The 16448-nt window shown below is 44.4% G+C and overlaps 1 protein-coding gene across 4 annotated transcripts in view; it reads left to right on the forward strand.

The window, feature by feature from the left end:
* The first annotated feature begins 429 nt into the window (after nucleotides 1–429).
* LOC130296877 (keratin, type I cytoskeletal 47 kDa-like) overlaps nucleotides 430–16448 on the forward strand; it is a 30633-nt gene continuing 14614 nt past the window's right edge. The window contains exons 1-2 of one of the 4 annotated variants that reach the window (XM_056548879.1): nucleotides 430–683; nucleotides 769–1038. Coding sequence is in view for 1 of the 4 variants with exons in the window: in XM_056548882.1 (XP_056404857.1) it covers nucleotides 666–683 (18 nt within the window). In the remaining 3 variants the exon portion in view is untranslated. Of the gene's footprint in view, nucleotides 684–768; nucleotides 1039–7517; nucleotides 7592–8140; nucleotides 8171–16448 lie in introns of those variants that run through there. The other 3 variants (XM_056548882.1, XM_056548880.1, XM_056548881.1) reach the window with 3 other exon arrangements.

Consider the following 16448-nt stretch of genomic DNA (forward strand, 5'->3'; position numbering starts at 1 on the left):
TGGTTTCAACAAATGATGGTCCATTTGGAACGGATTACCATCGTATGTTGAGGGACCACTGTATGTATATATATATATAAATATATATATATATATATATATATATATATATATATATATGCTTTCAAATACTTATTTGTAGACATATATAAAATAATACCGTCATCAAGCACCTTATATTACCACTGATATATTTATAGTGTGTCCTCCTACTATTGTTATATATTGCTGACACAATACTACCATTGAGAATTTAAATGGGCACTGTCACATTCAAACACTTTTTATTTGTTGTACATCTTGGCAAAACATTACCTTTTCTAATATACTTGATAAGAAAATTGTATTACTTTTTTTTATAGAAATCATGGCTAATAAAAAAGACCACTAGGGGTCCCCATACCATCCTGTTCGACTGCAGCATCATCTTTGTCCCAGCTGAAGCGCAGGCTGGGACATAGTCCAGTACGTGAGGGTGGAGCTAGCATTTCTCTTCGCTCACTCCTGTCCGATCAGCCTGCAGCATAAAAACAGAGAGGAGGGGGTTACAGAGCAGCCTGCAGTGATTGGATGAAGAGACCCAGCACAGCACAGTAGACTCAGAGAAGAAGATGAGCCATACAGAGTGAGGACATGTCCCCTCCAAAACACATAATGATAGCCAAATGAGTAAGAAAAAGAAGGTATTTGTGAGAGAAATATAGGTGCTAGACACATTAAAAATATGTACATAAGTAACAGATGACATTTGTTTGTTGGATATGACAGATATTCGTTAAAGCTGATGATACCCTCCAGAATTTGATGGGATCAGATACCTGCTAATGTTTATAGATAAAAGGAGATCCAAGAAAGGGAGATGAATCGCGCTCCCACAAGAAGTATATATGGGTAAATTTATTGCACACAAAGGATCCACGCAACGCGTTTCAAAGCCGTTCCGGCTTCTTCGTCAGACGGGAGCCGCAGAAGCCGCGATTACAGGATTCCTGATCAAGCGCATTGAGTGTTGTGCCTCCATTCGCACAACTCGCATAGGTGAGTGTGTTTTGATTGGGCTCTTCACTATCTCATCCATCAGGTTCCATCCAGGGGCGCACACCCTGTTCTCTTTTGTATCTGCTAATGTTTATGGGAGCTTCACACTTTCCATTGATGTCAGATGTCCACATTGATTTCCACATGCCCCATCCTTTTGTTGTCAGGAACTTTAAGGATGTACTCCAGTGCTGGAGCACATATCCCTATCCAAGGGGGACCCCTGTGATCTCCTGCACGCCACTCAAGCAGTCCTCCGGAAGGGAACGGTGGCAAACACGTCCACCCTCCATGTATCTATATGGGAGAGCTGGAGATACCTGAACGTTGTATCTACGGCTCTCCCATAGAGATACATGGAAGAGGTGTGTAGGCTGCTGTTTCGTGAACACCCTGTTTCTGGGGACTGCCGGGTGCCGTGCAGGCGATATTCTTTGGATATAGGATTAGTTTTCCTGCACTGAAGTACTTGTTTAAAGGGATATTAACATTACTATAACAGGACAGAGGTTAACAAAATGATTTGTGGTTGTCTGACCAATGGGAATCCCATTGTTTATGAGAACAAAGGTTACATTTCCCCTCAAATCAGTTGAGAGCTACAGGCATGTGTCCGGCGCTCTATTCACATTTTCTGGGCCTTCTGAACATTGCTGAGCTCTCTAATGCTGGGAAGCCCATTGAGCATGAATGGAGCATGCATGCCCATGGGAATTTTATTCCCATTCTTGGGATCAGTGGTCAACCACCACCACAACTAGGGATGAGCGAATTGAATCTGACGAATCCGAATTTGTTACGAATTTCAGGAAAAATCGCATCATTAAACTCCATTTAGTGCGGTCCAGGCTCCAGGGCATCTAAAATAGTGGATCCACATGTGAGGACATGGGGCAAGGAATCCTGGGAATGTGGGAACAGGGGTTGGTGGGATGACCCTGAATCACATGCAGGATGCAGCCTATTAGCAGCCAGTCACCCCTGTGATGTCACAGCCCTATATAATTGGCAGCCATATTGAGGCCAGTCACTTCAGCCTTTCACTGCAGAGAGATAAATAGGGACAGACAGCGCTGTGTGTTGCACAGAAAAGCTTTTTCCAGCAGCGATTCACCTCCTAGTCAAGTCAGCGTTCTGTTGCACAGAGAGAACGACAAAGAGCAGTGTGTGTTTCACAGAAAAGCATTCTTACTGCAGTGATTCTACAGCATTGTATGACAGAGAGCAGCGTGTTGCACAGAAGAACAGCAGCGATTCAGCGCAAACAAAAATCCTGCCTAGAAGTACTGATAGGGAAGGGAGTGAGATTGAGAGAGAGAGTGCAATTTTGGATGTAGTACACAGCGACTGTGTGCTGCAGCACTGGTGTGTACTGCTGGTGTTGTGCACAAATACTTTTTTAAGCGTACTGTAGTGCACTTTTCTGCCCTCATAAGTGCATACCACATACGTACATACGGACCCAGTCACACCGTGGCAGTATGCAGTGGAGATGGAGGCAGGGAGCCCCTCTGAGTCACTTGCACAAATGGAACGATGCATGCTCACTTGCTTGCCTAGTGACCACCGAATTGTCACCATTCAGCAGCGGGATGACTTCTGTCTCTCCACCTTATTGGACCCTTGCTTCCGGCACAAAATGGGGACCTTTTTACACCCACTGAGAGGGAGGACAATCTACAGAGATATCCATGTAGTCAGTTGGCCGATGCCTAACGGTGCCATCGTCCATCCTCTCGCAGGTCTGACTCGGCGGTCCCTCTGCGCTCACCTTCCACTGCCATGGCTGCTGGGGAGGGGTGGGTTGCCAGGAGCAGTACCAGCTCCATCAGCAGCAGCCTGAGTCTATAGTTGCTGATGAGTGCCTTTCTTCACCCGCTTAGTGAAGCAACAGGTAGACCTTGAGCAGGACCTGAACCAGCAGGTGGTGGCATACCTTGACTTGCCCATGCCAACATACCTTGAAGATCCGCTGGCTTCTGGGTAGCCAAACATGATTTGTTGCCACGACTAGCAGGGTTTGCCATGAAAAAGCTGTCCTGCCCAGCCAGTAGTGTGCCATCAGAGTGGGTGTTTAGTGCAGCGGGGGCCATAGTCACCCCAAGGAGAACTCATCTGTCCACGAAAAATGTGGAGGGACTGACCTTTGTGAAGATGAATCAGGCTTGGATGAGCCAGGATTTCCAGCCACCAATGCCTGATGCATCAGAGTAGATTGACCATGGTGCCACATCAACACTTTACAAATATGGATAGTGCAAAATAGATTTAAAGTGCTGCTCCCCAGTTACAAACATTCCTCCACATCAGACCTTTTTTCACCCACCTTCGTCAGCGGGTACTGGTATTGCCACCCACCGCACCACTCTCTCATCGGGTCACTTTCAGGACTCCTGATGCTGCTGCTGCCACCTCCAGGCTGTCTCATTCTGCCACCATATATTCTCCTCATGCTGCCGCAAACTCCAGGCTGTGTCATTCAGCCACTATATGGTCTCCTCATGCTGCTTACACATTACTTACATTTTTTTAAGATAGCACTAGCTACCATAAAACTTCAATTTAAAATTGAAAATTCCTATTTTAATCTATTCGGGATTGTGAAGCCCTATTGTCACCTCATGCTGCCGCCAACTCCAGACTGTGTCATTCAGCCACTATATGGTCTGCTCTTGCTGCCGCCACCTCCACGCTGTGTCATTCAGCCACTATATGGTTTCCTCATGCTACCGCCAACTATAGGCTGTGTCATTCAGCCACTATTTTGTCTCCTCATGCTGCTGGGACATTACCTAAACATTTTTATGACAGCACTAGCTACCATAAATCTTCAATTTAAATTTAAAAATTCATCTTAATTTTAGGGATTGTAAAGCCCTATGGTCTCCTCCTCATGCTGCTGCCAACTCCAGGCCGTGTCATTCAGCCACTATATGGTCTCCTCATGCTGCCGCCAGCTCCAGGCTGTGTCATTCAGCCACTATATGGTCTCCTCATGCTGCCGCCAGCTCTAGGCTGTGTCATTCAACCACTATATGGTCTCCTTATGCTGCTGGGACAATATCTAAACATTTTTATGGTAGCACTAGCTACCATAAATCTTCAATTTAAATTAGAAAATTCATCTTTTTATCTTAGGGATTGCGAGGCCCTAGTGTCTCCTCATGCTGCCGCCAACTCCAGGCTGTGTCATTCAGCCACTATATGGTCTCTTCTTGCTGTCGCCAATTCCACGCTGTGTCATTCTGCCAGATTATGGTTTCCTCATGCTGCTGCCACCTCTAGGCTCTGTCATTGTGCTGCCATTTGACATGTGACTCCTTGTTGGATTTGGTCTTTTGTAACCACACATTTTATTATTAAATCTTAAATTTCAATATCAATTTAAAAAAAATCGATAGAGCGATAACAATGAACCATAACTGATTAAATGAAACATTTGCGCTTTCACAGTCAGGGGGATTCTGAGAGGCAGGGGCTGGAACAGGTGGTATCTCCCCTGGCGGAGAACCACCAGCTCGATGCTCACCAGAATGGGTACTCAAAAAATGTAAATAAATTCTAATTTAATTAAATAAAAATGACATCAAATTCTCTTTATTCTCTTCAATTTTGACGCCATATGGTCTCCCTGCTGCCACATCCAGACGCTCTGTGGCAGTGATTCTAATAGTGATGCCTGTAATCTGCATGTCATACTGAATAACAGTATTATTTTACTAACATAGCACACTCCCTATGCGTGTAGGACAAGGCAAAGTGTTCTTCACCCCTATTGAGGCTCTCTGTAGTCTGGAAATAGCAGTTTTAATAGCGATTCGCCGAATAAAATTTTTCAAGAATTTGCTCATCTCTAATTATTATGGTACCGGGAAGGGAGGGGGAGGGGGGGGTTGTGACGGTGGTGCTGGCTGGGCGGGTGCTTCAGATGAGCGGTGGGTGCTATGGATGCTCGGTACTAACTTTCTTGCAGCGGGCAGAGCGGCTCCCCCATCAAGAGGGAGTTCTAGGCAGCTGCCTATTTTGCCTATAGGCAGAAACATAGAATGTGTCTGCAGATAAGAACTAGTGTTGAGCGGCATAGGCCATATTCGAATTTGCGATATTTCGCGAATATATGGACGAATATTCGTCATATATTCGCTAAATTGGCATATTCGTAATATTCGCGGTACATTTTCGCATATGCGAAAATTCGCACATGGGAAAATTTGTATATACAAAAATTAGCATATGCGAAAAATTCGAATATGCGAAAATTAGCATATGCTAATTTTCGCATATGCGAGAATTCGCACTCCAGTCTCACACAGTAGTATTAGAGCCTTCTTTACACCACACAAGCTGGAAGCAGAGAGGGATGATCACTGTGATGTGTACTGTGAAAAAAAATAATAATAAAAAAAAAAAATTTTATTTAAATTCGTAATTGCGAATATATAGTGCTATATTCGTGAATATTTGCGAATTCACGAATATGCGATATTCGCGAATAAAATTCGCATTGCAAATATTCGCGAGCAACACTAATAAGAACCATTTGGCCCATCTAGTCTGCCCAATAATCTGAATCCTATCACTAGTCCCTGGCCCTATCTTATATGAAGGATAGCCTTATGCCTATCCCATGCATGTTTAAACTTCTTCACTGTATTTGCAGCGACCACTTCTGCAGGAAGGCTATTCCATGCCTTTTGGCTAAGATCAAGTGTAGTTTCTGTTCTTATCAGTTTTCATGCTGGTGGGGATGGGTGCTGCATGGAGGATGCAGGTGTACCAGGGCTTTCCGGGGCTGGTTCTGAGGAATCAGCTCGACGGCTGCCCCGATGTGACCTTTTCCGTCCAGGTCTCGCCATGAGGCTGAGAGGGTCTAGAGCCGAGGTACTTTTGTGCCTCGGGGAGTGGTGACCCCGAGGTGCAGAAACTCACTGGGAGGATGGGCTCACTGAGTTGAAGCACGGGCACCATAATCTCTTCACCTTGTGGCACTCACCTCTTGATTCCCGGCCTTCTGGCTAGGATCAGAGAAATTTTTATAGATCTGGCCGGATGTCCGGGCAGTATATCTGCACACATTCACTTATTTATTTCTTTTTTGTCTCACTGTGTCACTTTTTGCGTGTTGTGTGTCCACAGTATTGTTAGGATGAGGTAGTCCTTCTGGGTGTCCCTCCTGGCGGTCTAGGGGAGGTGTGTGTGGCCATTAGGTTCCGCACCTCCCTGCAAACACCCCGGGTACTCCTGCTTTGGCAGGGTACCTACCGTTATCGGCTCTGCGGGCAGATACCTTGGCTAACGCCAAGGGGGATGCCGGGAGCATTTGTGGTCCCCTAGCAGCTTCGGCGAAAAGGGACATCGAACCTGGATCCTTGCAGGTACCTTTTGGTCCGGAGGCGAAGCGTAAGGTTTGTTGGGGGGCCTCTCTCCTATCGGAGAAGGGCTTGCGATAGACCGCATCCTTTGTGCACGTTTTTTTAGTGTAACACGTTTGCACTTTTTCTTGCACTTTGGGTGAATCGAGAGCACGTTCCTCGGCTTTAGATAAAAAAAAAAAAAAAATTCCATGCATCCACTACTCTCAGTAAAGTAATACTTCCTCATATTACTGCAGAAACCTTTTCCCCTCTAATTTAAAACTATGTCCTCTTGTTGTAGTTTTTCTTCTTTTAAATCTCCTCTCCTCCTTTACCATGTTGATTCCCTTTATGTATTTAAAAGTCTCTATCATATCCCCTCTGTCTCTTCTTTCTTCCAAGCTATTCATGAAGCGGCCCTGGTCTTGTGCTACTTGCAGCCCTGTGTTATATAGAGACTATACTATTTTAATTCTGCAGAGAGGATTTCATGTGAAGCTGGAGTACTTCTGCTCCATACACCTTCATGAGAATACCCTCCCAAAAACTCATTTTTGCAGGACCCCTCCTTTTACAAAAGTTGCACGGGCTCACAGGGGAACCCAGCAGGTTATCAGAACCACCCAGCCATCTGTGACACTACCTTAGACTTAGGGAGTACTCCATCCATCTTCCTCATTGGCACCACAATGATAACCTGAAAAAGCACAGATGGCATAGGAGGACTAAACTGGCTATTAGAGATGAGCGAACTTACAGTAAATTTGATTCGTCACGAACTTCTCGGCTCGGCAGTTGATGACTTATCCTGCATAAATTAGTTCAGATTTCAGGTGCTCCGGTGGGCTGGAAAAGGTGGATACATTCCTAGGAGACTCTTTCCTAGGACTGTATCCACCTTTCCCAGCCCACCGGAGCACCTGAAGGCTGAACTAATTTACGCAGGATAAGTCATCAACTGCCGAGCCGAGAAGTTCGTGACAAATCGAATTTACTGTAAGTTCGCTCATCTCTACTGGCTATACATAGGACCTAGCAGTCATTTACAAACAGGGAGACAGGGTAGATCAGAAGACAGACTTAACACACAGATTGTATAGAAGAATGGACAAAGAAACAAAGTGAATGGAAGTAGACACATTAGAGAGAGATACAAAGAAACAAGGCAAACAAGTGTGAATATAAGGCAAACAGATAAGGTAAAGGTCAACGAGAAAATCTGCACCATTATAATGGCTAGTCAATCCACCAGGTCAACAATTTGGAAAGATAAAGAACTTCAAGACACAAACATGGCGGAATGACTCCATGGCGGAATGAATAATGTATCCTTTCTTTCCATAGGGTGTATACATAGGGTCATATTATGCACCCATAACAGGTCTCCCAAAGACGTAATTGGAACCTTGAATGTGACTCTGTATGTCAGCGATTTCATAGAGAAGCATACATCATCCAATGGGCCCCGTATGGTGGGTGATGGAGGCCATCAGCCTCTATACCATGAGGTCCAATGGCCTACTTGTGCTACCGTACAGACTTTGGGGGGGGGGAGATTCGTCAAAAGTTGTGCAGAGAAAAAGTTGTCCAGTTGCCCATAGCAACCATTCAGAATGCTTTTTTCGTTTTTGAAAATGCCTTTGAAAAATAAAAGAAGCGATCTGATTGGTTGCTATGGACAACTGGACGACTTTTCCTCAGCCCAGGTCTCGATGAATCTCCCCCTTTGTACCCAAATCCATTGTAGACTTGGATTAGACGTATTGATGGACTAGCAGGTGAAGTAGAGATGGGTCTGAAAATAGGGACAACGAAGGAGATTTATCAAAACCTGTGCAGAGGGAAAGTTGCTGAGTTGCCCATAGCAACCAATCAGATCGCTACTTTCATTTTTATAAAGGCCTTTGAAAAATAAAAGAAGCAATCTGATTGGTCGCTATGGGCAATGGCACCACTCTTTATCAATAGTGATGAGCGGCATAGGCCATATTCGAATTTCCCGATATCGTCCTATATTCGCGAAATTCGCATATTTGCTATGTTCGTGCTCTTTTTTTTTTTTTTGTTCCAATGCGAAAATTCGTAATGAAATTCGCATAGTGCGCATGCGCGATTATATCTTTCACCTAAAAGAAGAGAGGGATCAGCGTCTGGAAGTGATCAGTGACTGGAAGGGCAGATATTCACGAATATTTGCCTATTCGCATATTTGGGAATATTTGCATATTCACATATATTTGTATATTAAAAAAAAAAAAAAAAAAAGAACATTCGTCATTACGAATATATATTACTATATTATAAATATTCGTGAAATCGCGAAGTGACGATATTCGCGGTAAAAAATGTGCATTTCGAATATTCGCGCTCAACACTATTCATCAACCCAGGTCTTGGTAAATCTCCCCGGATTTTCTACAGACTTACCTCTTAGTTATAATACAGTGCAGAATAGCGGGGAGTAGTAGTTCTTCCGAAATGTCATGGAGCAGAGTGGAATGGCTCACCTGATGTTCCGCTGTGAATAGAGTTTCTACCTGGCAGGGTATTTTACCGGCACAGCCGGTATTTTGGCCACCCTGCCGGTATTTTTATATTTAAAAAAAATACCCGCTATGCAATGGCCGGTATTTATCCAACCAATCCTCCAACTCCCGGAATGTTGCACCATGTACTATACCAGTGTTTCCCAACCAGAGCGCCTCCAGCTGTTGCAAAACTACAACTCCCAGCATGCCCGGACAGCCAACGGCTGTCCGGGCATGCTGGGAGTTGTAGTTTTGCAACAGCTGGAGGCACCCCTGGTTGGGAAACACTGATCTATATTATATACTACTATATAGTCCAACATGCTGGGAGTTGTAGTTTTGCAACAGCTGGGGGCACCCCTTGTTGGGAAACACTGACCTATACTATATACTACTATATAGTCCAACATGCTGCGAGTTGTAGTTTTGCAACAGCTGGAGGCACCCCTGGTTGGGAAACACTGACCTATACTATATACTACTATATAGTCCAACATGCTGGGAGTTGTAGTTTTGCAACAGCTGGAGGCACCCCTGGTTGGGAAACATTGACCTATACTATATACTACTATATAGTCCAACATGCTGGGAGTTGTAGTTTTGCAACAGCTGGAGGCACCCCTGGTTGGGAAACACTGATCTATACTATATACTACTATATAGTCCAACATGCTGGGAGTTGTAGTTTTGCAACAGCTGGAGGCACCCCTGGTTGGGAAACATTGACCTATACTATATACTACTATATAGTCCAACATGCTGGGAGTTGTAGTTTTGCAACAGCTGGAGGCACCCCTGGTTGGGAAACATTGACCTATACTATATACTACTATATAGTCCAACATGCTGGGAGTTGTAGTTTTGCAACAGCTGGAGGCACCCCTGGTTGGGAAACACTGATCTATACTATATACTACTATATGGTCCAACATGCTGGGAGTTGTAGTTTTGCAACAGCTGGAGGCACCCCTGGTTGGGAAACACTGACCTATACTATATACTACTATATCCAACATGATGGGAGTTGTAGTTTTGCAACAGCTGGAGGCACCCCTGGTTGGGAAACACTGACCTATACTATATACTACTATATAGTCCAACATGCTGGGAGTTGTAGTTTCCGTTTGGGGCAGCTGCTGAGCCACAGGCTGTATCAGGGCATGCTGGGAGTTGTAGTTAGTAACTAATTGCAACTCCTGAATTAAATGGGAAAAAAAGCGATCGAAAGGTCACATCAAAACAAAAATGGTCCTGTTAAAAACTACAGATCAGGGCACAAAACATGAGCCTCACACAGACCTGTATAAGGAGAAATAAAAAAGTTATAGGGGCCAGAATAGGACAACATTTTTCCCGCATATGTGTATCCTGTGATGTCACGCATATATAATTATTATACAAATTAGAATGGGCGGTATTTCTTTGCAAGAAAGGTGTCGACTAGAGATGAGCGAACTTACAGTAAATTCGATTCGTCACGAACTTCTCGGCTCGGCAGTTGATGACTTTTCCTGCATAAATTAGTTCAGCTTTCCGGTGCTCCTGTGGGCTGGAAAAGGTGGATACAGTCCTAGGAGACTCTTTCCTAGGACTGTATCCACCTTTTCCAGCCCACCGGAGCACCGGAAAGCTGAACTAATTTATGCAGGATAAGTCATCAACTGCCGAGCCGAGAAGTTCGTGACGAATCGAATTTACTGTAAGTTCGCTCATCTCTAGTGTCGACCCTCCCTGTGAACCCAACCAATCTTTTATCAAGTGAGTGTTCCCTATAGTGTGGTCTGCAGGAAGGAAAACTTTGGATACTTGGATAACGTGGAAACAACTTAAAAACCTCACTAAACCCTCTCTGAAAATTCAAAGACAATACAGTCTGTTTGGCATAATGTGAAATGTTACCATTTTTAGGGCAGATAAGTGAACAATTAATCGCTGCCCCTTTAATAGTTGCTTTTACAGAAGATATTTTGAGTGGAAAGTCAACGCTAGGAATGGGCCATCTCATAGACGGCAATGCATTCCGTGCGGTGTCCGCAGAAAGAATGAACAGGTTCTGTTCTTTCTGCGGCCATGGAAAACGGAATTGCCGTGCCGGAAACATCTGGCACTGAAATGCCGCCGTGTGCACAACGCAGCAGAATCCCATTGAATTCAATGGGACTCTGCTGCAGCGGAATCGCTTTGCCGAATTCCAATGTAGAATTCGCCACAGAAATTCTGATGTGTGAACATGGCCGTACTCTCGGGATGGATACCCTATGTGTAGGGTGTACGCAGGAAAACTTCTGTGACGTGTTGAGTAGTGTTGGGTGCGAATATTCGCATTTCAAATTATTATCGTGAATATCGCAAATTCGCGAATTCGCAAATATTGCGAATATATTGGCTATGTATTTGAAATTACGAATATTCACTTTTTTCCCGCATATGCGCATATTCCTTCTTTTTACTTGTGGGACAACTAAAATGATGCAAATACACTTGTCAGAGGTTATCAACAACAATAGTAAAGTTGCCCACCCCCTCACTGCTTTCTCCCTCGAATACGCGAATATAACGAATATGCAAAATTCGGGAATATAGGACAAATATTCGTCTATACATTTGCAAAATATAGCGATTTTGAATATGGGCAATGCCGCTCATCACTAGTTTTGAGTTACACAGATTAGAATAAGCAGAGGGGACCTTGTTCAGCATTCTTCCCCTCTGGCTAAACAATACTCCTTCTTGGAACTGAACTGAACTTCATTGAGCACTTTGCCTTCACAGCGTAGATGGCATTTTGGGTGAAATCCTTTAAACTCTGTACAGTGCCTTGATCACTGCACCGTATCCCATACACGGATTTCTGCAGGTGGAGAAGAGTTTCTCAGCCCCACGACAACATCACATAGACTGCAGCTGGAACACGGAGACCGGGGACATTGTCATGACATTGGGGGACATGTATCTATAATGGTGTAGCAATGTGTGATTTTATGTATGTTTTTTTTTTGCGTCAAATGGAGCATATTTGCGCCAAAATGATCAATTGTCATACGCAATTTTGTCATTTTGGCACAAATGAAGACCTACAAAAGGCGCAGACCCTAGAATTCCAGGCAGTAAATCTGACTTTGGGACGTTCTATTGTTGTAGCTATTTTCTCTGTCACTTTATTCATGGTGTAGATTTGCGCCTAAATGAAGGTGTTTGCGCCTAAACTTGCGCCAAATCGAAAAGTCGCAATTAATGAATTCCAGACCAAAGAATGATTGTAACTGAAATCACGACTAACAAAGTGAAATCAGTGATTGGTACGCTGAGCGCTCCGGGTTCCTGCTCCTCCCCGGAGCGCTTGCGGCGTTCACCTCCGTGCAGCGCCCCGGTCAGACCCGCTGACCGGGAGCGCTGCACTAGTGTCTTTGGCGGGGATGCGACCAGCGTAGCGGGACGCACCCACCCGCGGCTCGCATCACAATCTCCTCACCTGCCCCGTCCTCCGTCTGCTCAGTCCCGGCGAGCGCAGCCCCGCTCCCTAGGGCAGGCGCGCGCCGGCTCTCTGAGATTTAAAGGGCCAGTGCGCCAATGATTGGCGCCTGACCCAATCAGTACCTGCACCTGTGCCCTCCTTATAAAAACCCACTTCCCCTTCCTGTCATCGCCGGATCTTGTTGAATTGTGCCCAGTGAAAGCGTTTTGTGTGTTCCCTAGCCTGTGTTCCAGACCCTCTGCTGTTGCCCCTGACCTTCTGCTACGCCCGACCTTGCTCTTGCCTTGTCCTTCTGTACCGTGCCTGTCTCAGCTGTCAGTTGGGCTTGAGTCTCTATCGGGTAGAACGACCTAGGGGTTACCTGCCGCTGCAAGTCCATCTCGCTTTGCGGCGGGCTCTGGTGAATACCAGTAACCCCTTAGACTCCGTTCCCCTAGTACGGCCCACGTCATCACCCCACTGAAACAGAGGATCCACCACCAGTGTCCTCGCTGCATACCTATCCGGATCCTGACAGTGATTTTGTTCTAAACCATTTGGCGCAGTTGTTTGTCGCAAAAAATGGCATAAAGGAAAAATTGCGACAAATCACAGACAAAAAAACAGGGTAAAAAGCTTCATACATACCCCCCATTCTCCTCATACTCAGGAGTGTCTCCCTAGGTGTCCCACAGGTTGCACCTGTCCTTGCTTCATGTCATGATAACTAATACTTTCTTTTAGGGTGCGTTCCCACAGGGCGTATACGCAGCGTATTTGACGCTGCGCAAATTTTACGGCAGCAGCGGGAAATACGCCGCATATCCCTTGCTCACTATACACACAGGGCTTTCCGGCGGCAGCCCTATGTGTGTAGTGAGTTTTGGAGGCGGAGCCATGTGCCGGTGTGACAGTGACGCGCGGCTCCGCCTCCAAAACTCACTGCGCACATAGGGCTGCCGCCGGAAAGCCCTGTGTGTATGGTGAGCGAGGAATACGCTGCGTATTTCCCGCTGCTGCCATAAATTTTGCACAGCGTCAAATACGCTGCGTATACGCCCTGTGGGAACGCACCCTAAAGGTGAAAATTTACCATGTCTGTGTCCAAATTTGGAAGTTTAGAAAAACTTGTTTTCTTCCAAGCAAAACTGCAATACACCCGTTCACAAGTTATAAGGTCTATGGGGGGTATTTATCAATTTTGCCTGTTGACAGTTTCTTTTTACCCTTTTTTTTTCACTTTGGTTTTCGTGGACATTTATCATTTGGTGCAAGTTGTTAGTAATTTTGGCGCAAATGTTGAAATCAGCTGTTCACAGCGCCTTTTACACAGAACTTACCACCACAGAGGACGCGTATTTTAACCTTTAGAGCAGCCATTTCGGAGTCCCTCCTGCAGTATATCAGCAAGCGACGTGAGTTATTTTCTTTCGTGGGGTTTATATATATATATATATATATATATATATATATATATATATATATATATCATGTGAAATGAATTTTATTTTTAACTTAAGTGTTTTTATTTATTTTTTATTTATTTTTTTGTTATTTTAGTGCAGTGGTTTTCAACCTGCGGACCTCCAGATGTTGCAAAACTACAATTCCCAGCATGCCCGGACAGCCGTTGGCTGTCCGGGCATGCTGGGAGTTGTAGTTTTGCAACATCTGGAGGTCCGCAGGTTGGAGACCACTGCCTTAGTGCTTATCTTTCCTGAACCTGTGTGGCCATGTCCGATGCTGGCTCAACGGAGGGTGAAGGTTCCCCAGAGACAACTATGTCGCAGGATAGTATTGCGCAGCCCTGGAGGCGTCGCTGCTTTCACAAAAAAATGTTTTTAATGTATTTTGACGCCTTTACATTTTCTGACATTGCTAAGTGTGTTTTCCATGTGCAAAATTTCTTGGCGGTGATTTGGGCCAAAAAGAAACCCCTAAAGGTGCAAAATTGCGCCAAAGATCGATTGGCGCAAATGATGAATTACTGACTAAAGTTAAAATAACACACAGGACCGTGTGATTTTTGAGAAAGTTGTAAAAATGACAGTGGAGAAGATGCGCCAAAGTATTGCGCCAAAGTTACGTGAAAAACAAACAAACACATAAATCCTTTGATAAATACCCCCCCTATAGCAGCTCAGCCCTATTTACATCAATGGGCTGAACTGCAATGCCAGGCACAACCCATGGACAGGTGGGGCACTGTTTCTGTAAAAAAAAAAAAAAACAGCCACGTTACATTTTTTCTAATCCTGTTTCATGTAAAGCCCAGTAGAATATGGATGGCTAAAAATAAAATAAAAAATGTATATAGTATGAAATGCAGTCGTAGATGGTGAACATAGGCTCCTCATATGGAAGGGCTGTGGCCATACGTAGAATAGCTGCGTGAGCACAAAATCCGTGACTCGCCCCAAAAAACTATCTTATAACAACAATCTACAACAAATGCTGTTACGCTTCCTCATAAATTCATCGTAGACTGTGTGACAGTCCCAAGGTGGGGATGGGCTAGAGACTTTTTGCTGCCCCCTACAGTTATAGCAGAACGCCTGAGGCAAAATTCTCGTCCAAACTCATAAATGAGGCATCTGGAGATATAACTTGTAGCTCCCGAGCTCTTGTACAGGGACCTACCTACCATGTTTCATTTATACAACTGTGTCTCCTTATTGTGACAAAAGGAACTTTGGGTCTCGCCCAACTCCAGGTAAAAATCATGGGGCCACACTCCACTATGGTGACATCATCACACAGTTATATTACAACATTAGAGACATTAGAGTACAGGCATAGTACACACTGTGATGTCACAGTACAGGGATAATACACAAAGTGATGTCACAGTACAGGGATAATATACACAGTGATGTCACAGTACAGGGATAATATACACAGTGATGTCACAGTACAGGGATAATACACACAGTGATGTCACAGTACAGGGATAATACACACAGTGATGTCACAGTACAGGGATAATACACACAGTGATGTCACAGTACAAGGATAATACACACAGTGATGTCACAGTACAAGGATAATACACAATGATGTCACAGTACAGGTATAATACACACAGTGATGTCACAGTACAGGGATAATATACACAGTGATGTCACAGTACAGGGATAATACACCCAGTGATGTCACAGTACAGGGATAATACACACAGTGATGTCACAGTACAGGGATAATACACACAGTGATGTCACGGTACAGGGATAATACACAGTGATGTCACAGTACAGGGATAATACACACAGTGATGTCACAGTACAGGGATAATACATACAGTGATGTCACAGTAAAGGGATAATACACACAGTGATGTCACAGTACAGGGATAATATACAGAGTGATGTCACAGTACAGGGATAATACACAGTGATGTCACAGTACAGGGATAATACACACAGTGATGTCACAGTACAGGGATAATACATACAGTGATGTCACAGTACAGGGATAATACACAGTGATGTCACAGTACAGGGATAATACACACAGTGATGTCACAGTACAGGGATAATACACAGTGATGTCACAGTACAGGGATAATACACACAGTGGTGTCACAGTACAGGGATAATACACACAGTGATGTCACAGTACAGGGATAATATACACAGTGATGTCACAGTACAGGGATAATACACAGTGATGTCACAGTACAGGGATAATATACACAGTGATGTCACAGTACAGGGATAATACACAGTGATGTCACAGTACAGGGATAATACACACAGTGATGTCACAGTACAGGGATAATATACACAGTGATGTCACAGTACAGGGATAATATACACAGTGATGTCACAGTACAGAGATAATACACAGTGATGTCACAGTACAGGGATAACACACAGTAATATCACAGTACAGGGATAATATACACAGTGATGTCAAAGTACAGGGATAATACACAGTGATGTCACAGTACAGGGATAATATACACAGTGATGTCACAGTACAGGGATAATATACACAGTGATGTCACAGTACAGGGATAATACACAGTGATGTCACAGTACAGGGATAATATACACAGTGATGTCACAGTACAGG

This window comes from Hyla sarda, chromosome 12 (assembly GCF_029499605.1).
Source record: "Hyla sarda isolate aHylSar1 chromosome 12, aHylSar1.hap1, whole genome shotgun sequence".
NCBI classification, from domain to species: Eukaryota; Metazoa; Chordata; class Amphibia; order Anura; family Hylidae; genus Hyla; species Hyla sarda.